The following is a 22,758-nucleotide window of genomic DNA, read 5'->3' as shown; positions in this document are numbered from 1 at the left end:
GATAACTCTTTCTAGGTATATCTGTCCAATTGTTTTTGCATGAAATACACATTTCATAAAAGCGTAAATGGAAGATTAAAAACTTACCTAGCTCCTTGATGCAAAGGGAAAGGCAATCTCGAATATTGAGACTGAAATCACAAGGCATAAATGAATTCTCAGTCAGGTACTGGTCAAAAGGTTCTATGGTTCTAAGGCAAGGAAACATGGAAGAAAGAATATTTACTTGTAGCCAACAACCTAGGTTCAAGTCCTGCACCTACCATATATTCTTTCTGTGCCCTGGTAGGAATAATATACCTCCTCCTTTTCATAAAATAATCATAATAAACTTACTTATATTACACAAGTCACAGAATTGTGGTTGTGAAGGTCGAGTGAGGGGAGGTATATAAAACAACTCATTAATGGGTTATCATTTTAAGTCAATCAGTATAATTTTTATCTTGGGGTGTTTTCCTTCTATGTGGTTGCAGGATCATAGAAAACTCTCAGTTTTGGAGAAAACCTGCATATACTAACAATTATTAACTTTCACGTAACTAAATGATGACCAAAATTGGTTCTATACAGTCTGGTCCCACTAAAATGATGTTACATGGAATCATGTTGTGATTCTAGACACTAATACCTTGGAATCAGGAGGGAATTATAAAGACATGAAGCTCTCAGGGGATGCCCCCACGAGGACAGCTGTAGCTCCCTGTCCCACTCTCCTGGAGAAGAAACAATTAAACTGCCTACGGGGACCTAGTTGGATATGTTGAGTGTGCACATATGTTTGTTCCTGAGCTGTTGATATTTCTTTATTTTTCATTTTCTAATTAAAGTATAATTTATATTCAATACTTAAACACAGTTTTTAGTATATACTCTTAAGAGTTTATAAAACATGCAGGGTCATGTAACCCTAGCACAATAAAGATATAGAACAATTTCATCATGTAAACAAATTCCCTCAAGCATCTTTGTGGTCAACCTCTTCTCCCACCCATTGCCCCTGGCAATCCCTAAACTGTTTTCAGTACACATAGGTTTGCTTATGCAAGATTTTTCAAATAAATAGAATACTAGTTTTTTTAGCATTTGAGTCTGATCTTTCACCTAGCCTAATGTATTTGACATCCCACCATATTGCTATCTGTAATATTAGCGGAATCTCTTTTATTAATGAGTAATAATCCATCATACAGACAGCACAGATTGTATCCAATACCTGGCTGAAAGACATTTGTGCTTGTTTCAGTATTTAGCAATTATGAATAAAGCCACTCTAAACATTTGCCTAGTTTTTTGAATAAGCATAGGTTTCGTTTTGTTTGGGTAAATACCTAAGACTTGGATTGCTTGGTTATATGGCAAATACATGTTTAATTGAATGAGGAATGCCAAACTGTTTTCTTGAATGTTTCTGCAATTTTGCATTCCTACGAGCAACATATTCCAATTGCTTCACATCCTTTCTAGTTTTTGGTATTGTACGATTTTTTGAAATTTTATTTTATTTACGTTTTGGTTTCAATTATTTTGCTCTTTCTTAAAGAAATCTCAGGAAATACCCTTAACAAAATCTTTTTATTAAATCACCATTTGTCTTACTATCACAGATTTTGCCTTGGAATTGTTTTTTTCAGCAAAGTATAAAGATATTGAAGCTTGACATAACAACAAGAACAAGCTTACTAAATATGTTTATTAGAGCAAGACAGAATCATGACTACTGGAATATCACAGAAGAAAGTTATAGATCACATTGGACATGCAGAATGAGAAATGAAAAGTGTTTCCAATGTGAATGGAAGCATTCAGGAAACCACACATAGTTCCTTATGGCCAGATATGCACACACTTGTTGCCATGATGGTGGTGTAATGCAGCAGTTATACACTGCCACATATGGTAATAGGCCACATAGAGACTAAGAGGAAATTTTCCAAAATGGCAAAGACTGCAAAAACAAGAAACATATATCTTAAGAGATGGCATTGTCTTCTATAAGGAACCCAGCCATGACCTTTGGAGTGACCATTGATGAGTAACCAAAGTCCATCAGAGACAAGTTACCTAGGAAAAGTACAAGGGAGTGTGAAAATTAGAGTCCAACACAATTATCCTCTGGTTCCCAAATTGAGCTATAGTTCAGTGTAACTATTATAAAGGGTGGGACCTGAAGTTTTGGGGCATTGTTTAGTTCTTGCAAAATGAATTTTTTCACCTCTGTGTTGTTCTCTGCGCATGTTGTTTGGAACTCATGAGATGCTCTATAGCAATGTGAATGAAAGAACAGAGTGATAAATGGAAAAGAAGTTATAAAGAAATGGAAATGTATAACTGCCCTTTGCATTATTTCATCACAACAAAAACCTGTTTGACCTGACCCGCGGATCAGTCAAATCAATGGTCCACGTCAGGAAGTCTTCACGGATGTTTCAAAACAACCGTCTGAATGGCATGAGGATAGAAACTTAATTACTACAGCGAGGGTGGGGAAACGGAAACTTAACCGGGTTAGTATCTAAAAATAGCGCTTAGCAACAAGATTGCCAATACAACACCACTGCCAGAGGCAGCTTCCCACACCTGTTCATTAGTATTCTCTAGATCTAAAGCATGGGCATGACAACACAATTTAGTGGATAACTCCCTATAAACTGACAGACTGTTGAAGCTGAAAGGTCTGCACAGACCACCTGCCCAGCTTCCTAATTTTGTTTATGAGTAAACTGAGTTGCAGGAAAAGTTAATAAATTTTCCAAGGTCACATGCTTAAAAATAAAAGGCCATTTTATTCCCTGGCCTCTTCTCCCAAACTTTTTGATTAATCTATCATTTTCCTGAACCGTTATTTAGTGCCTCAGGCTAATAGATTTAAATTTTGGGGCCTATTAAAAGTTTACCCTTCTATATTCCTGACCTGCCTCTGGCCATTTTATTCCCCAGCCTCTTCTTCCAAACTTTTTGATTAATCTACTGTTTTCCTGAACTGTTATTTAGTGCCTCAGGCTAATAGATTTAATTTTTCTGATACAGTTTTAGATTTACAGAAAATTGGACAGGTAGAACAAAGAGTTCCATATACCCTATATGCCCCTCCCCTGCTTAGAATTTCCTCTATTATCAATAAATTACAATGTGGAACATTTATTACAATTGATATAGAAATATTGATTCATTATTATTAACTGTTAACATTTCACATTAGTTCCCTCTTTGTATTGTATAGTTTTATGGGTTTTGAAAAATGCGTATTGTCATGTATCTACCATTACACTATCAACAGAATAGACTCAATGCCCTAAAAATTCCTTTAGCTCCATCTTCATCCCTTTTGCCGACTGATTCCTGGCAACCACTGATCTCTTCATTGTCACTATAGCTGTTTTTTTCCAGAATGTCATATAGTTAGAATCATGATGTGTCCTAATTTGTGTCTTCTCTGATGTCTTTGAGTTTCCTAGAAACTTCTTCTAAACAGAGTTTGAGCCTTGGACTTCTTATAGCTATAATCCTTTGTTATAGGCAGAAGACCTGTTTATTGAGGCCAGAAGGTTTTAAGAAGATATATTCAAAGTGTTGAAAGTAAAAAACTATCAACCATAAATCTTATGTCCAGCAAACATAACTTTCAAAAAGTATGGAAATTAAAGACAAACAAAATCTGAGGAAATCTGCTGTTATCAGTCCCACCTAAAAGAAATACTAAAGAAATTTCTCAAGGCTGAAAGCGAATGACACTGAATTGTAATACTAATCCTTACAGAAAATCAGAGTATCAATAAAGATACTTATGGAATTTTAAGAAACAATATAAATGCATACTTTTCTCCTTTGTTCTCTTAATTGATCTAAAAAGCAAGTATTTTAAAAATGTATACAATTAAATCATTGGGGCAGAAATGTAACATACTTGACAATAACCACAAAAGGAGGTAGGCAACAACAAAAATACACTAGAGTAAGGAAATAATATTAGCTGCTAACTGAATCCAGAGAAACAAAAACAAATTACTAAATAGAAGTTTACAACAAGAAACTGCAAACATACATGTTGTGTAAGATCTAAAGTCCAGTATTATGTGCTTCCTTGACATCTGGAGGTAAAATCTAGAGAACCTTGAATGGACTGACTAAAAGTTCTCCCCACATTCCTTCTTCACATAAGGTCACCTAGCCAAACAAATCTCCTTATAAAGGGAACTAGGCACAGTTCCTACTTATCTCTGAGTAGTGAATTTCAGTTCCCTGCCATCCCATGGAATTATTCAGATAAACCAATCACATGCTCCTAGGAGCCAGAGGTCACCTCAGACTCTGGTACTGCTCGCTTGCCTCCCACGGCCCCTGCTTCACTCTGTTTCAAGTGTGACTCCTGTGAAGCTCTAAATGGCAGGTTGTGTCCTCCTTCCCTAGGCTGTGAGAGTGTGTGCCTAATAAACTTCTGTCAATCTTATGTGTTCAGTGTCAGCTGTTGTGTGTGTGGCCATCTCCACAGGCCTTGCATGGGAAGCCCTCATCATCAATAGGGTGAATAGGAGGCCATGAAAACAATAAACATACTCCTCTTTTTTCTCTCATCTTCTCTACAAGACATAAAATTATATAAATAATAATTATGACAGTGTTTTGCTGGGTTTATACATATACAAATACAATATTATGAAAATGCTGCATAGTAAGGGAAAAGAAGAAATAGAGATCCACAAGAGTTAAATCATTAAAGGAAATAGATGTTACATAAGAAATTATTCACTTAATTCATAGGATGGCAATAAAGGAGGAACAGAGGAAAAAGACATGGGACACATTGAAGACAAAAAGCAAAATGGCAGGTACAACCAAATGAATAAGATGAACAGATGTATTTAAAGCATGATTGATCTCTTTGCTTTCTTACAAAGCATCATTTTAGAGTCAAAGGTAAAAAGGTATTGAAAGTAAAATGATGGAAAATGATGTACTATGCAAGCAGTAATCTTTAAAGGGTTGAAGGGGTTATACTAATATCAAATAAAGTAGAATTTAAGATAAAAAGGTTACTTAAGACAAACTAGGATATTTGACAAGAATAAAAGGGTCAGATCTTCAGCAAAAACATAGTAATTATAAATATCTATGCTCCTAAAAGCAAATCCACAAAAAACAGAAGGAAAGACTAACAGAAATGAAAGCAGAAATAAACAATTCAGCAAAAATTGTTAGAGCTTTTAATACTCCAGTCTCAAGAAGGAGTAGAAAAGCTTGGCAGGTATTTTTAAAGTATATAATAGACTTTAAAAGCATTATTAACCACTTGATCTAACAGACATATACAAAGCATTCCACCCAAAAGAAACAGAAGAGGCATGTGTAGAAAGGTCATATCTGAGTCCAACTCCATCACACTCAGGAACACAATCTGTAAAGTAGGTCCAACTGACATGGCCCTGAACTCCAGAGCCATGTGCCATGACCATAGAACCTGTGGGTCTCTGCAGCCCTCAGGAGAATCAGCACCTGGGTTTCCATCTACCTTGACTGTCTCTGGTACCCTGCTGAGTCCATAGGCTGTTTATCTGTTTCTTTCCCAGATAAGTGGGTGAGGAGCTGTGGCTGTCTTCTAGTGAGCTTGTTCTCTAAAACCCCTTTATTCCAATTCATTTGTCTCTGAAATCCCAACATGACCATATGTGACATTTTAGAGGTATCAGATTGTTTGAAGAGCTCCTTTGTTTATTCATTTACTCATATCAATGTGAATATCTCCTAATAGACATGAAGGCCTTCCCCAAACCAAAGGATTTGTCTTGAATCTGCAACCACACCCTGTTACTAAGTCCTGCATCCAAAAAACATTAATCAGTTTGATTTATTCACTTGTTCTGTAGGCATTTCCTCTACCACACACCAGTGTAAGCACATATATAAAACTGGGGCACACAAAAACGCAAGAATTGAAGTGCTTGCTTGCATCCCATGTATTTACATACACACATGAGAGGAAAAATTGTAGAGGTAAAGGGAGTGTGTCTAGGTTTTAATAACATGAATTTTAAATGATCTTTTTGCTAACAGAATGTAAACTTAGGTCTAATCGAATTTATTTCTTTAGCCAAAGAACTGTAATAAGATTCCAATAAGCATACTAATGTGATATGTATTTTATGTGGAGGAACATGATTTTTGGCTAGCAAATTTAATGCAGATGTACATAAAATGACATTTTAAATTCTTATCTTGATTGAATGATTTGGTCGAAACCGCACGTTCACTGACAGTTTTCAAAAGGGAAACATCCAGAATACAAAAAAGAAGAGAGATAATGAAGACATTTTTCACTATATCCATAGATGACTAGAAAACGTAAAACTTTTGTAAACAATTTGCACTAAGAATAACAAGACTATTATACATTACTTAAAAATCTGTAACCTTCCAAATGGTTAATGCCAGACATTCATTGATACTTTATTTGGGCTCTGTCATCTGTTCTTACTTCCTAACTCACTCACCTCTCTTGGTTCACACTGATTTCTGGCTACCTGGGACACCTCCTAGCACATATCTATGTCATGACCTTTGCATTTGCTGTTTGCTCTTGCTGAAAGATGTCAGAACAAAGACTGCATATAATGCAGTTCCATTTATATGGCATTCTGGCAAAGGCAAAAGTATAAGGATGGAAAATGGTTCTGTGGTTGCCAGGAGTTGGGGGAACGGAGAGTTGTTATCTTAAAGGGACATCTAGGGGAATTTTTAGAATGATGGGATTATTCTGTATGATATATTCTACGCATTTGTCAAAACCTTTAGAATTGTACATAACAAAGATTGATCTTTAATATATATAATTTTAAAATTATCAACCTTTAGGTCAGGGGACCCCAGGATAGAATCCAACTATGACAAAAGTATCTAAAAAGGAGCTGACATAATTCATGTTGGAAAACTGTGTTGACTGGAAACTGTAAAGCTAAAAATAAAAGGAACTAGGCAAAAACACTGTACTCCAATATGTAAAGCTGTTAGTCATTAGCATATTGGTTAATCATTCTATAAGTGCTTTACTTATATCCTGTTTTAAACAAATAAATAAATGAATGGGCATTGGTGGCTGCCTGGTTCCTCACTGTTAGAGAAGTAAGTTAGAGATAAGTAAGTAAGAAAGGAGGCTGGAATAAAAAGGATTATAGTAGAGACATTGGTATAAATGGATGTTTAGCTTAATATATATCGATTGATAGATATGGAAAGAAGTATAGATTCATAGATATAAATGGGTTGGTAGACATACATTTATTTCCTAGCTCGGACTTCTTAGAGGCCCAGAAGTAAATTAGTAGCAACAAGTATACCTAGCACCCATATCATATTTTCTAATTATCATTCTATAATTTAAAAAAAGCAAGGATTTTCAGAGAAATGACAGATTCCAGGACTGGAACAGAAAAATACAAGATGATCCTGGAGCATCTTGTAGTTCTAGAAAATAAGGGAATGTGCAAATAAAAAAAAAGGATTGGGGAATATCAAAGAAGATGAGTCAAATTTAAAGTGATCCCAATGGTCAAAGATGGAACAATATGAGAAATTTCATAAATAATAGTGTTGAATTATAACTCAGAGTATAAAACAAATATGCTGAGTCCATAATGATATAATTAAATAGGGAAGAAGAGACAACTATTCCTTACAGAAGAATTCTGAATATTTATTTAGATGCGCTGTGTCCTGTGGGAAGTAGAGTATATTTCCTGCTGCCTTGATTTTGCCTTGGACTTAGTAACTTGCTTCCAAACAGAGTATAGAAAGGGCAAAAGAAAAGTAACTTTACCATGGAGAATCTAGCAAAAATATCAGTAGGTTAATATCCCCAGAGACAAGTCATGTTGCTAACCGACTGACATGACATGATGAGAAGGGTACTTCTTATTCTTCCCCAAACCTATAGCTTGCATGGGAAAAAAGCAATCAGACAAATGCAAATTGAAAGACATTCTACAAAATATCTGACCAGAGCTCCTCAAAACTGTCAAAGTCATGAAAAAACAAGGAAAGACTGAGAAACTGTTATAGATCAGAGATTAAGAGGGCATGAAAACTATGTCATGTTGTATCCTAGATTGGATACTGGAAGAGATAAAGGAGATCTGTCGAAAAATATAATAAAATTCTAATAATATCTGAAGTTTATACAATAACAATGTGCCAATGTTGGTTTCTTACTTTGGACAAATGTATCGTGGTAAATGGGTTCCTATCAACAGGAGAAAGTGGGTAAGGGGTTGTGGGAACTGTCTGTAATATCTTAGTAAATATTTTATTCTAAAATTTTAAAAAAAGATATTTAAAATAATAATTAAAAATGGTTCCAGGAGTAAAAACATCACCACTCTCAGGATTTTAGAACCAGAAAGGAATATTTGTGTTATACCATACTGTTCCCACTAGTATCAATATTACTCTCTTATGACATTCAAACAAGGTTACAAGTGTTGAGATATTGAATGTTTCAAATTTTAAAGATAGAAAAAGAATAAACAGGTGCAAATTCCTTTGGGTCACTTTATTATAGAGTTGATTATGCATCAGAATCAAAATCAAACACATAATTATTGTGTTTTTTATTACCATATTCATGTAGGTCATATTTATTATTGATAAGTATTATGCTTACATTTGCCATAGATATTTATAATTATTGGAGTTAAATTAATCCTCAACATGAATGAAGGGATTTTGAAGTTCGGATCAGGTAGGAACTGTCTCATAGACTCAAATTTTGTCTTTTTATGACTTACTACATTGAATTCATTTCATGTGTTACTTGCCACTTAATAAAAATCCTTCCTAATAAAAAAGTTCAGATGATTTAAGGCAATCCTTATATTTTGTGGTATCAAAAAATTAATTGTCCAAAGTGGAGACTGCCAATGGGTGAGAATGTAGATTTAAAAACTACCGGTATCTCACAGGGTACTCCGAAATTTTTTTCTAAAGAATTATATTATGGGTAGTGAAGTGTAATCATTAGTGTATCAAAGAAATTGACAGTTAGACTTAAATTAATTAATTAATTAATTAATATTTATTGAGAACCTAGTATTAACTAGGCCATAATTTTTGTATTGAGGTGAAGTTCTTAGAATAACAGACAAATCCACTGGCCTTGTGGAATGTACATTTTAGCTAGGGGAGATAGATGAACAAGTGAATAAATAAATAATGATAGGTGAGTAGTGACAGGACTATGAAGAATAAAGCAGAAAGGGACAGTGCCATCAGGGTGGGGGGTGACTATGACACAGTATCATTGAAGCAGGGGCTTGAAGGGAATGATGAAGGAACCATCCTAGCAGAGGGAAGAGCAAATGCATGGAGCTGTCCATGAACTGTTGAGGAAATCAGCATGAATATTATGTGGTGAAAGGGTCAGGGAGTGAAAAGAGATGATGTAGTTCAACAAACACTAAAGTATCAATGAATGAGTAGCATTAGCCATTTCATAGCATTTCCTAAGTGAAAAATGGATAGCACTATCATTACTCTCACTGCCTTTTTGTAAATATTTCAGGGAAACATATGTGGCTCAACCAAATGGGCTCCCATCTACCATATAGGATGTCCAGGGTTCAATGCCCAGGGCCTCCTGGTGAGGGTAGGCTGGCCTGTGCAGCAAACTGGCCCACATGGAGTGCTGGCCCATGTGGAGTGCCAGCCCATGCTGAAATGCAACCCCACACAGGAGTGCGCCGCCCCGCACAGGAAAGCCATGCAGGAGTGCTGGCCGTTGTGGCACAGGAGTGCCAGCCAACATGGAGAGCTGGTGCAGCAAAATGATGCAACAGAGACACAGAGAAGAGAAAATAAGAAGACAGCAGAACAGGGAGCTGAGGTAGTACAAGAGAGTAATCATCTTTTTCCTATTCAAGAAGGTCCCAAGATTGGTTCCCAGAGCCACCTAATGAAAATACAAGCAGACACAGAGGAACACACTATGAATGGACAGAGAGAGCAGACAATGGGGGGAATGGGGGTGGGTGGGAGAAATACATAAAATAAATCTTTAAAAAAATTTCAAAATGTGAAGTTAGTAGTCATACATTAGTAAATTTTAAAATTCCCTTATTATCAGTATTATCAGTATTTCTATATTTTAATCTTTTTCATTTTGAAAATTATCACATGACCACACCACTTTTACAAATGATGTAGGAAAGACATAATAATTCCTTTAGGATGATATTCATATATAGTGCTGGATAAAATGTGCCAACAGAAGCAAACACTTTTACTTAAAAATTCATATTACCATTTTCTTCTTTCTGTACACTTGGAACACTTTTTCATCTAGACAAATAAGATTAGACAAAATTTTAAATTACAATACTCCAACGAACTAGTTTTAAATATTTATTAAACACCAGCTACACTTCATTTACCTCATTAAACACTTTTCTAGTTCTATAAGTATGTGCACACATGGAACCCTTGAATACATTTCAATTAATGGATTTTTTTATTCCCTGTTCTATATAATGCTTTTATGGCACATGGCAGAGAAAATGAGTTTAACTAACATGTGAAAAAATCATATCGCAATAAGATTTGGACAAGCAGATCCCCAAATTCTTAAGGTCCCCTCAGCCATCTTTGAGCAGGGATTACATTTCTGGATATAATGTTTTCTTTTTTTAGACAACAGACTTTTGAAGAGCAAGAGTATCACCTTAGTGATTTAACTACAGTGTGGCCTTTAAAATGTGAGCCCTTGCTTGGCAGTCATGAAACTAGGTTATTGTGGATCCTACAAAGTTAAAATTTAAATTCTAGAGACAGTTTTGTCTTCTCAGCAACCTTCTTGAATGCACTCTTGACCTCCTTATTCCTCAGGCTGTAGACCAGAGGGTTCAGCATGGGGGTGATGACAGCATAGAATACGGATGCCATTTTGTCTGTGTCCATGGAATGACTGGAGCTGGGCTGGAGGTACATGAAGATGACTGTCCCATAGAAGATGGAGACTGCAGTGAGGTGGGAAGCACAAGTGGATAAAGCCTTGTGGTATCCTTCAGCTGAGTGCATCTTCAGGATGGTGATAAATATGAAAATGTAGGAAATCAATATAACTATAAGAGCAAAAAAGATGTTGAAGCTCACCACAAAAACAAGAACCGGCTCACTAACATGCCTATCAGAGCAGGAGAGAACCATGACTGCAGGAATATTACAGAAAAAGTGATGGATCACATTGGATCTACAGAAAGAGAGGCGGAATGTGCCCCCTGTTTGGATGGAGGCATTCAGGAAACCACAGATATAGCAGCCTATGGCCAGACATGCAGACACATTTGTTGTCATGGTGGTGGTATAATGTAGGGGTTTACACACTGCTGCGTAGCGGTCATAGGCCATTGAGGCCAAGAGGAAATTTTCCACAGTGGCAAAGACTGCAAAAAAGAACATCTGAGCAGCACAGGCATTGTAGGATATGACCTTGTCTCCTATGAGGAGCCCAGCCATGACCATCGGAGTAACAGATGAAGAGTAACCAAAGTCCACCACAGAGAGGTTACTGAGGAAAAAGTACATGGGAGTGTGGAATCGAGAGTCAAAGAGAATCAATACAATCATTCCTAGATTCCCCAAAACACTGATGAGGTAAATGAGGGTGAACACTGCAAACAGAGGGACCCGCAGTTCTGGGGCATTAGTTAGTCCCAGCAGGATGAAGTGAGTCACTTCTGTGCTGTTCTCCATTGATGTTATTCGTGAAATCAGAACATCCTCTGTACCAATATGAAGTATAGAAAAAGAGTATTAAACTGAAAGGAGATAGAAATGGCACTGAAATTCTTAAATACCATGGGTATTATTTCATTATAGAAAATAGTTTTGCTTCATGATTCTCCATATCTGAAGCATGGATTAGACACTAAATTTTAGTGCATAAATTCAGATGGAATACAAATTATTGAAAATTGAATACTCTTCGTGGATCATCTCCTCAAGTTTTCCATTTTTTTAATTTGTAAACCGAGACATAGAATATGTATGATTTGACTTAGATAACAAACCTGGAATGAAAACATCTGCCAATTCAGTTTTTCGGAGCCTCATAAAAACTTATATTTCTATATAGTTCATATGTCAGCTACTGATCTAGACACTTAATACATGTATTCATTTATTACTCTCAACAACCATATAAAATATATAAATTGTTACTCCCATTTAACTTGTGAGGTTCAAGAGGTTGAGTATTTTTAATTTCCCTAACTAGTAAGTAGCAAGTCAAGCTTTAGACCCAGGCAGAGTGATCTTAACTGAATTTACATCAAATTGAATTTAACTCAACTTAACAATTGCCATTCTTTCTACTGGTCCAAACTCAATATTCAGTATTTCATAGTAAGTTAACAGAGATGTATGTATAGTGTATGTAGTGGGATAACTGCAGCAGTAAGGCCTTGTATAATGAGGAAATATAGTTTTTGGGTCCTGGAAGCGGTGCATATGCTTTCAAATATGAAATCTACCATTTACTACCTTGGAGTCATTGGTCCTTGTTCAACTTCCCTAAGCCTCATTTTTTCCATCTATAAAATGAAGATGGTAACGAGGCCTAACTCTAGGAATTATTATGAATATTAAAATGATACAATGCATTCAAATAAGTAAAAGGCTAAGTTTTTTTTTAGTACAGCCTGATTAACCTCTATGTTGGTTTGGAAAATGTGAGTGGCAACATGTTTAAAGTTGTGAGTAAGTTTCGAAGTTTGGTGGCCTACCTTTTAAATGTGACTTTTCTCACAAACGTGTTCACTGAGATTTTCTGTTCCCTCCAATGTTTCTGTCTGTCCTTCCTCCATCTAAGAATGGCTTTGCTAGTCATTCTATGCCATTCTTTTGCTGCTTTTTTGCCTAGTAATCAGTATTTTAGCTGAGTTGAAATATCTACTTTTCTTAAACACATTCTTTCTTTCTTTACTATTATTCCGTGACTGAATCACAGAGATAATAATTGAAAGTTCATAATTTGTGGGTTGTCTTCAGCCTGAAGATAGGTTCTGGTGGTGATTTCTAGATTTTAAAAATTTGAATCTGTTCTTGTGCAGCCATAGTGGTTTAAATATTTTTGCTTAAATATGATGCCTTTGGCAGCTCTGCTAACAACCGCTTTCTATTTTATTCTTCTTAATCCTTTCACAACTTTACTTTATGAGCTTAGCCCAAAAGTCAATATGTCTGCCACCCTTCAATAAACATAATTACTTTTATTTGAAATATGTTCTACAACCAGTAACACACATATTTTTCATTTAATCCTTACAATTTCACAATAACCATAAAAGGTAGATAGTGTTATTATTCCCATATATGAACTAGGGAACTGAATTTGAGACTTTACATGACACTCAATTATACAGCTGATGTGAATAATATTCGAAATTCATGAATCATCCTTATACCTGACTAAATAAACAACTGTACTTTTAGCTACCTGTCAGTGTTTATAGTTGTGCTTATAATAATAAAGGTGAGAATATATGGAAAATATAATAGAGTACAGGTATTGCTAATCTAATCAAGACCCTTCTATAGTTTAAAGAGGTATAATTTCATTCTCTTCTTTTCATTTTTTTTTTACCAACAATAAGAGGCCAATAGACAATGAACAAGATGACATTGACACTTATTCATTCAGAGCATTATCCTTTATTTCTCATTCTTTTTTAAAAATCAGCATGATGTTTCATAAGTATTTCTAAACTTCCTTCTCATGAAGTTTTGTCATTCATATACTGGTCCCACCTTTTTAGAAAGATGGTCATTACATCAAATTTGGGGTTCAAAGAATTCATAGTCATCCCAGTGATTTTGCCTGTTCACTACAAGTATATGGAATATAGATTCTTACCTTGCTCCTTGAAAAGAAGAGAAAGGCAATCCTGAATCATGAGTCTGAAATGAGAAATTCAGCCATGAAACAAGGTTAAATGAATTCTTTGTCAGGAACTGGTCAACCAAATGGTTCTATAGTATCTACACAGGGAAAGATGAAGGAAATACCATGAACATGGAGCCAGGAACCTGGGTTTCAATCCTGAATCTATGCAGTGTCCTTAGAAGAATCACTTACTTCCTCCTTATTTGTAAAATAAACATAATAAAATGACTTATTTCACAGAACTCACAGAACTGTGACTGTGAAGAGAAAATGAGGAAAGGCATATAAGTGGTTATCATTTTAAAGGCAATCAACATAGTTTTTATCTAGGCATGTTTTCTTTGTCCATGGTTGCAGATTCATAGCAAACACTCAGTTTGGGTCAAGGTCTCTGTGTACTAAAAACGGTTAACATTGAAATGAATAAATGATAACCAAAGTGTTTCTGCACACAGTCTGTTCCTTCTAAAATAATGCCACATGGAGTCATGTTGGGGTTTCAAAGGCTAATGATAGGGAACCAGTAGGGAGCTACAGAGACATGGAACTCTCATGGGACAATCCCTTTGAGGGCATCTATAGATCGTCATCCCATTTTCCTAGGGAGAAAGCAATTAAACTGTTGGGACCTAGTTGGATATGCTGAGTGCACACTCATGTTGTGCAATACTTGACACTTCTTCTTATTTTCTAATTAAAGCAAATGTGCATACAATAATATTCAAGTTTTAACATCTAATTCTCAGATTTTTGTGAAGTGCTATGGTCATGTAACCACTACCAAACTCATGATACAGATCTTTTCCATCACTTATCAAAATTTCAACTGAGCTTCTTTGTGGTCAATTCCTTCTCCCACTCCATATTTTGGTCAACCTCTTCTCCTACTCCACTGTCCCCAGGAACCACTAAACTGTTTTGTCTACACAGTTTTGCCTTTGCATGATTGTAATAAATAGAATCTCAGAGTATGTTGCATTTAATGTAGTTTCTTCCGCTTAGAATGCATTTGAGATCCACCCACATTATTACCTTTAACATTAGTGGGATCCTCTCTAATATAGAATAGTATATAAAGTACAGACTGTTTATTCCCTAGTAGAGGAGAATATGTGTTAGTTCCAGTGTTTAACATTAACAAATAAATCCACTCTAAACATTTGCTTAAAGTTTGTGTGTGTAAGTTTTCATTTCATTGGGGTAAATACCTAATAGTGGGATTTCTTGGTCATATGGTAAGTATGTGTTTAATTTAATAAGAAAATGACAAACTGTTTTTGAAGAGCATTCCAGTATGCATTCCCACTAGAATTGTTTCCAATTGCTTCACCTCCTTATAAGTAGTTGGTATTCTAAGATTGTTTTAAAAACTAATTTTATTTTTATTTCACTTTAATTTTGACTCTTTCTCAAAGAAAGCTTAAGAAGTCTACTTAGCAAAATATTTCTTTAAAAATCACCTATTTATCTTACTACCTCAGATATGCCCTAGGAATGACTTTCTCCAACAAAGTGGACAGATCCTTCCTCTGCACAATCTACTGTGAGTGCGTACTCCTAAACAGAATTTTGATATCTTTCTCCACTTAGGTAAGTGACAAATTTGTTCTATGCGGTCTGGTGGTTTGGCCTCAAATTCAGGGAAGTGATTTAACCTTTTAAAACAATAGCCTCTCCCTGGATGGTGCTTCAGGGGCAATCACCGGACATTGTAAATCCCCCCAGGGCCCACTGGATGGAATGGGGGAGAGTATGGGCCATGATGTGGACCATTGACCATGAGGTGCAGAGATGCCCAGAGATGTACTTACCAAATGCAATGGCTGTGTCATGATGATGGGAGTGAATGTTGCTGGAAGGGAGTGGGGGGGTGGGGTTGAATGGGACCTCATATTTTTTTTTAATGTAATATTTTTACAAAATCAATAAAAAAATGAATAAAAACAAAAAAAACACAATAGCCTCTCATCTGTAAGAGGAAGACAATAATATCATGTATTTGTCATAGGATTGTCTAGAAGATTATATGAGAAAACACACACAGAAGTATGAACACAACATCTTGAATATAGTAGGTGCTCCATAAGATTAAGTATTAGTATTTTATTATTTACAAAAATTGATATAAGATGAGACAAAAATTAGTTGTTCTCTTTTTTTTGGCAACTGCAAGGTAGGGCCTTCTGGCTAGTTCATGGATATCAAACATCATTGTCCTCACCTCTACTTGAAACCTCAAGAAGCCCATCAATAAAATGGTTTGAGCCTAAAAAAAAAGTTATTTGTTCTCAAACATTCCACCTGCTTCTCCACATATATGCATTCCCAGTGTAGCTAGACAAAAGCATGTGTTAATTCTAGATAACAAACTGAGGGTAGAATAGACATAGATCAGGGTGGCTTGAAGCATATGAACACCCCTCTACTTATTTCTTCTCCAACCACAGTAGCTGAGGAAGTGGCATGTTTCAGCAGGTGTAGTTACAGATGATAATGCCTTCATCAACCCATGACTTTGCGTGATCACATGGAAAGAGTCTTCTCCTTTCACAGACAACCTGTAAAGGACATAGAATAACAGAAGTAAGATACAAATCTGCAGTTGGTCAATGGTCCCTAAGGTTATCAGTTACTAACGCTTGTAACCCTTTAATGTTATATTTTATGGCAAAGACTTTATATATGTGATCCAATTGACAAGCTTGAAGTGAAAAGATTATCTTGTATTATTTATGCAGGTCCAAAATGTTACAATAAATACCTATAAGAGAGAGGCAGGAAACATAGTTGGATATGAAATTACGTGGGCCAATTCCTACAAAGAAACACTAACAAAATGAGCAAAAATGGTCAGAATCAACTTTAAACTGTCAAAAGTTTCTAGCAATCAAGTGAATGCTGAAGCAAGAAAAGGATGACTTAATCATGATGTTTGAGGAAATTTATGTCAAACCCTGGCTGATTATAGCTAAAACACAGAGATCACAGAGACCACAAATAACAAAGGATACTGTCTTCATAAAAGAGTTCAGAAAATTCACTGGACAGATAAGCAACTGGAGTCTAGAGATAGCAACAACAACAAACCCTGAGAAGGGAAAAATTCTGATTTCTTAGGTTAACATATTATATTCTTAAAAAATGTCCAGTTTTCAACCAAAACTTTAGAATCAGGCAAACAAACAAGAAAGGATAAACTTTTCATGAGGGATTAAATAAATTAATTGAAACTTACCCTGAGGAAGTAAAGACATTTGACTTACTAGAAAAAATTTTTAAATCATCTTTCTTAAATATGTTAAAGGAAACCTTAGCAAAATCACTAAAGGAAACCAGGAGAACAATATCTTATAAAATAGAGAATACCAGTAAAGATATGGAAATTATAAAAAGCAAATAAGTAGAAATTCTGGACTAAAAGTGTGCACAAGGAGAACTAAAAAAATAAGAAGTAAGAAGAGGATTTTTTTTTAAGATTTATTTTTATTTATTTAATTATTTATTTTATTTAATTTTTTTAATTTTAATTTTATTTTATTATTTAATTATAAACCTTGTATATTGCTAGTAGGCATATAAAATGGTGCAGACTCCATGGAAACAGTTTGGCAGTTCCTCCATAGTTAAATGCAGAATTATCATATGATGTAGCAATTCTATTTCTAGGTATACATACAAAAGAATTGACAGAAGACATTTAAACCAATACTTGAATACGAATGTCCATAGCAGCATGATTCACAATAGACAGAAGGTTGAAACAAACTATACGTCCATCAATGGATGAATGGGTTTTTTAAAAGTGTTGTATTCAGTGGAATATTATTCAGCCATAAAAAATGAAGTTCTGGTACATGTTACAATGTGGATGAACCTAGAAAATATTATACTAAGTAAAAGAAGCCAGATGCAAAATGTTACATACTGTATAAATCAATTTACTTTAAATACTGAGAGTAGGTAAATCCATAGAGACAGCTGATTAGTGGTTGCCAATGGCTATGACAAAGGGGGAGGTGAGGAGTGACTGCTTAACTGGTACAGGGTGTTTTTGGTAGATTAAAATGTTTTGGAAAATTGATAGTGATGATGATTGCACACCATTGTGAACATGCAAAATGCCATTTAATTGTACACTTTAAAATAGTTAATTTTATGTTGTGTGAACATCACATCAATTAAAAAAGAAAACAAAGGGGATATTAGACACTGTAGAGCAGAAGGCAATGTTAATACTGAGGTAGAGACTGGAGTGCTGCTGTTTCAAGGCAATAAATGTCATGAGAAGAGACCAGGAATGGATTCTCCCCTAGAGACATGAGAGAGAGGGTAGCCCTGCTGATCCCTTGACTTCAGTTCATGAATCTGATTTCAGATTTTCGACTTCCCAAACTGTGAGAGAATAAATGTGTATGGTTTTAAGGCCCCAAGTATGTGGTAATTTTTTTTTTTACAGCAGCCATAGGATATTAATAAAAAATCTTTGTTGTATTATACAGTAGAATTTTGGGGTTGATTTGTTACTGCAGCATGACCTAGAATGCCCTGAATCATAAAGTAAATACTTTGCTGTGGCATGTTTTGTAATCTATGCTATGTTATTTACAAACAGATGGGGAATATTGGGTTCAATTACTCTTAGGATTAATTAATTAATTAAAAATCTTTTACTAAGCGCTACTATGGAGTATGAATGAAATTTTATTAATAAAGAAATCAGAAATTATTCCAATCAATAAAAAACTTTTATACTGATAGGGAGACAAATTAAAGTAAAACCATGCTCATTTAAATATACAATACATTATTATGTTCAACATAATGAAATAACAGATGATATAAGATTTTGTAAACCTAATAGTTTTTGAAGAGTTTGGCCCACGTCAATTGGTTCATTCTCTCAGTTTCATGAGATGCTTCTTGAGCTCTTCTCTGCAACCAAAATTAGACTAGATTCTGAGAATATAAACCTAAAGGAGTTAATATCTTTGGTCTTGAAGAGTTAATAATTCAGTATTAGAGATAAATCTGTATCAAACATGCAATGTAATTAATAAGGGAATCACTAGTCATATGGAGAAGATTGTCAATACAGAGGAGGAAGTGAAGAAAGGGTGTAGGTAAAGGAACGGAAAGGAAAGAAAAGTAACATTTTTTGAGCAGCTATTTTGTGTCAAGAACTCTGTTAATTTCTGGCTCATTCAGTAACCTTTTAATACAGTGCTTTTTTTTTTGGTTAGGCCAGTAAAAATAATTTACTGGAAAATGGGAGAAAAGAAAGAACAGAACTTGCTGAGAAATGGAATAAAAGGATAGAAATACTCATTGAGTTTGATGCGGGTTCTTGGCTGAGTGAGCAGGCTTTGGCTTATGTGGTCACCTTTTAAGCTATTAATTATTCCTCCCCTTGCTAATGTTAAGTGAAGGGACACCAGGTGTTATTGGTTATCCCACCAATGGTGGGAGTCAATGGTGAGGCCTTTTGTTTGGGGTTATCTGAGACCAATGGGGAGGCCTGTTTGGAATTGTCAGGGGCCTTTCCTCAGCCACAGAAAAAGTCCCAAATGGGACCTCAATGTCAAAGTCTCGGTGGGGTCTTGCAGCCATATTGTCTGTTGGCCATGTTGTGGCTCAGCTTCTCCTCATTTCCCTGTACTAACCTGCCTCAACTCCCCTTCAGAGAGTTTAGGCCCTTATTCTTAATGGGATGCTGAGATGTAACGGCCATTATTCTGTAGTTACTTCCTGCTGTTTAGGATGATAGTCCCTGCCTAACAGGGTGTAGACCTCTTGGCTATTCTACTGAGGCTGAAGGAAGATGTGTCTGGCACCCTGGCTGGGACTGGATGAAATCCCCACATGACTAATATGACATTGATTCTCTAAGAAATAAACTTAATTAGAATTTTGAAGATATATGCTTGGAAGTGCTCAAGAGAAAAATGTATATTTTTTGGTAAGCAACTAACTAGTCTTGTCATTGTAATGGTTATGATCCTCAAATATCACTTTTATTCAGACACAAAGACACAGAATATATTATTCACCTCCACCAAGGCAACAAGATAAATCCTATCTAATCACTATAAAAGTTCAATATCCAGACTATGGAAGGGGTTTAGTGTTCCTCTCCATCCAATTTTGATGTGGCTACTTGTGGTCCAGCACGTGATGAACTAAAAAGAAAACTTAGCCCATCTGACACTGATTTCTAGTATATATGTGTATTAGTCAAAGGGGTTCTGATACAAAATACCAGGAATTTGTTAGCTTTTACACAGGGTACTTATTTGGTGTAGAGGCTTACAGTTACCAGGCCTTAAAGTGTAAGTTATTTTCCTCACCAAAGTCTGTTGTTATGTGTTGGAGCAAGATGGCTGCTGACATCTGCAAGGGTTCAGGTTTCCATTTCCTCTTAAGGCTCCATGGTATCATCTTCTTCCAATATCAGCTGTATGCTCATCTCTCTCCCAGGGCTTGTTTCTCTCTGGATTCGGCTGCTCTGTTCTTTCCACAAGGTCAGCTGTACACTCTCAGGTGAATGGCTCATCTCTCTTCCTGGAGCCTCTGTCATGTCTAATGGATTCTTCTCTCTTTCCTCACATATCTGTTTCTCTGTGTATTTACTTCCCAGGGCTTCAGCATTAAAACTGCAGCATCAAAACTCAACTCTCTCCTCTGCCTTGTCATTTCCTCTGAGTCCCAGCACACCAAGGAGGTGGGAACTTGATGTCCTACTTATGTGGCCCAATCAAAGCCCAATTCATAATTTAATCAAGTAAAAATGAAACTTCTGAATTCAATACAATCTAAGGGTATCACTAGCCCAGAGTAACAGACCAGTTTACAAACCTAGTCAGTATTTCTTTTTGGAATTCATCAATAATATCAAACTGCCACAATATGTTGGAATTGTGTAGTGATTACTAGGAAAAGACATCCATCATAAAAGAGAAGAATGGCCAGTTCTGAAATATTGTTGAGTTGGCATTACAAAGTTTCCTCAATCCTGGTGATCAAAAATATTCCTTTATAAGGTCTTGATACTTTTTCCTTGGGGAAAAGTCCATTTTCTATTTATTTCCTGGCCCCTGTTCTGACATCACAGATGCTTTTTTCTTGTCCATTGCTCTTTACCATCATACCTGAAGTGTGTTGAAAACAAAATTACAGCGGATCAGCAGAATATCCCTGTCTACATATAATAACATGACTTTAAAATGCTGTTTGACCTAATGTAAGGGGGAAATGGAAAGGAGAAATGAGTTTATATGGCTACGAGTCTCTAAAAAAGAGTCTGGAGGTTGTCAGAAGGATTGCCCTTATGCACAACTGAGCAGAATCTAAGAGACAGATAAAGTAGATACAACCCCAGGTGTTGGTTCTTTTGAGGGCTAAAGAGACCCACGGGTTCTATGGTCATGGCAGATGGGGTTCACTGCCATGTCAGATGGCCCTTCTTTGGAGCTGGTGTTTCTGCGTGATGGAACTGGACTCAGATGGGATCTCTTTTTACAAGACTTTCATGCTACTTTACTGGAATTGTAGTTGGTGTTGGGGTTTAAGATATATTTAGGGGATTTGAATCTCTGGACTGACAATATGATAGCCAGGCCCTGAGCCTCAACAGACTTCAGCTCCTACACTCTGATTTATTGGACTTACCCCACTCAGCTAACATGGAGTTGAAGAATGTCAACCACCACACCATGGAGCCTAAAGTGCCTACAACTGAAAGCAGGAGGATTGCATTCAGTATCCATGTGGAATCTAAGCCCCCACTTGACATAGATGTGCAATGGACACAACCCATCCAATGTCCACAGAGAAAATGTGGCATTGGTGTGGGAAGGGTGGCCGTGGTGGCTGCTGGGTGCGGGGAATGGGAGGAAGAGATGAGATGGGGAGGCATTTTCGGAACTTGGAGTTGTCCTGGGTGGTGCTTCACGGACAACTACGGGACATTGTAGATCCCCCCAGGGCCCACTGGATGGAACGTAGGAGAGTGTGGGCTATGATGTGGACCATTGACTATGGGGTGCAGCGATGCCCAGAGATGTACTTACCAGGTGCAATGGATGTGTCATGATGATGGGAGAGAGTGTTGCTGTGGGGGGAGTGGGGGGTGGGGGCGGTGGGGTTGAATGGGACCTCATATTTTTTTAATGTAATATTTTTTTAAAAAATGAATTAAAAAAATACAGAAATTTATTCTCAAACAGTACTGGAGGGCAGAAGTACAAAATTAGCTTCATTTGGTTGAAATTTTTGTGTCATCAGGGCTGTGTTCTCTCTAGAAGCTCCAGGGAAGAATCCATGTCTTGCTTCTTCAGCTTCTGGTAGCTGCTTGCATTCGTCAGCTTCTGACCAGTCTTTGCCTCCATGGTCACACTGCCTTTTCCTCTTCTGTGTGCAAGGCTACCTCTGACTCTGATCTAAATGATATATGTGATTGCATTTACAGCACCTGGATAATCCGTCTCAATACCCTTAACTTAATCACATCTGCAAACTCCTTTTTATTTCCATATATAGTAATATTCACAGATTCCAGGGATTAGATAATAGATATCCATTATTCAGCCTACCACAGGCATATGTAGAAACGATCCATTACCTTAGAAATTTTCTGTAAATTTACAATAATTCTAAAAGTAAGTAACTATTTAAAACAATAATAAACATGTTTCCAGTAGAATAAACACACCACCAAACCTAACAGTGAGTACTTGTTATAATGTACTACCATACAAATGCCAGCACAGCTGTCTTTGTACATTCAAGTACAATTTTACAACTATTGAGATGCTGAAACTTCTAAGTGTACAGAA

General features: G+C 36.1%; 1 protein-coding gene and 1 pseudogene across 1 annotated transcript; both read right to left on the bottom strand.

The window, feature by feature from the left end:
- Window positions 1-1,630: 1,630 nt before the first annotated feature.
- Window positions 1,631-5,658, bottom strand: LOC131280159 (olfactory receptor 5B17-like; annotated as a pseudogene).
- A 5,133-nt stretch (window positions 5,659-10,791) lies between these two features.
- On the bottom strand, window positions 10,792-11,739 carry LOC101411959 (olfactory receptor 5B2-like). Its single transcript, XM_004466836.3, has one exon. The coding sequence runs from the start codon at window positions 11,734-11,736 to the stop codon at window positions 10,792-10,794; it is 945 nt and encodes a 314-aa protein (XP_004466893.2). The 5' UTR covers window positions 11,737-11,739.
- Window positions 11,740-22,758: the final 11,019 nt, after the last annotated feature.

The sequence above is a fragment of the Dasypus novemcinctus genome, chromosome 10, assembly GCF_030445035.2.
Source record: "Dasypus novemcinctus isolate mDasNov1 chromosome 10, mDasNov1.1.hap2, whole genome shotgun sequence".
NCBI lineage: Eukaryota > Metazoa > Chordata > Mammalia > Cingulata > Dasypodidae > Dasypus > Dasypus novemcinctus.
This window is presented reverse-complemented; position numbering and strand designations above follow the sequence as displayed.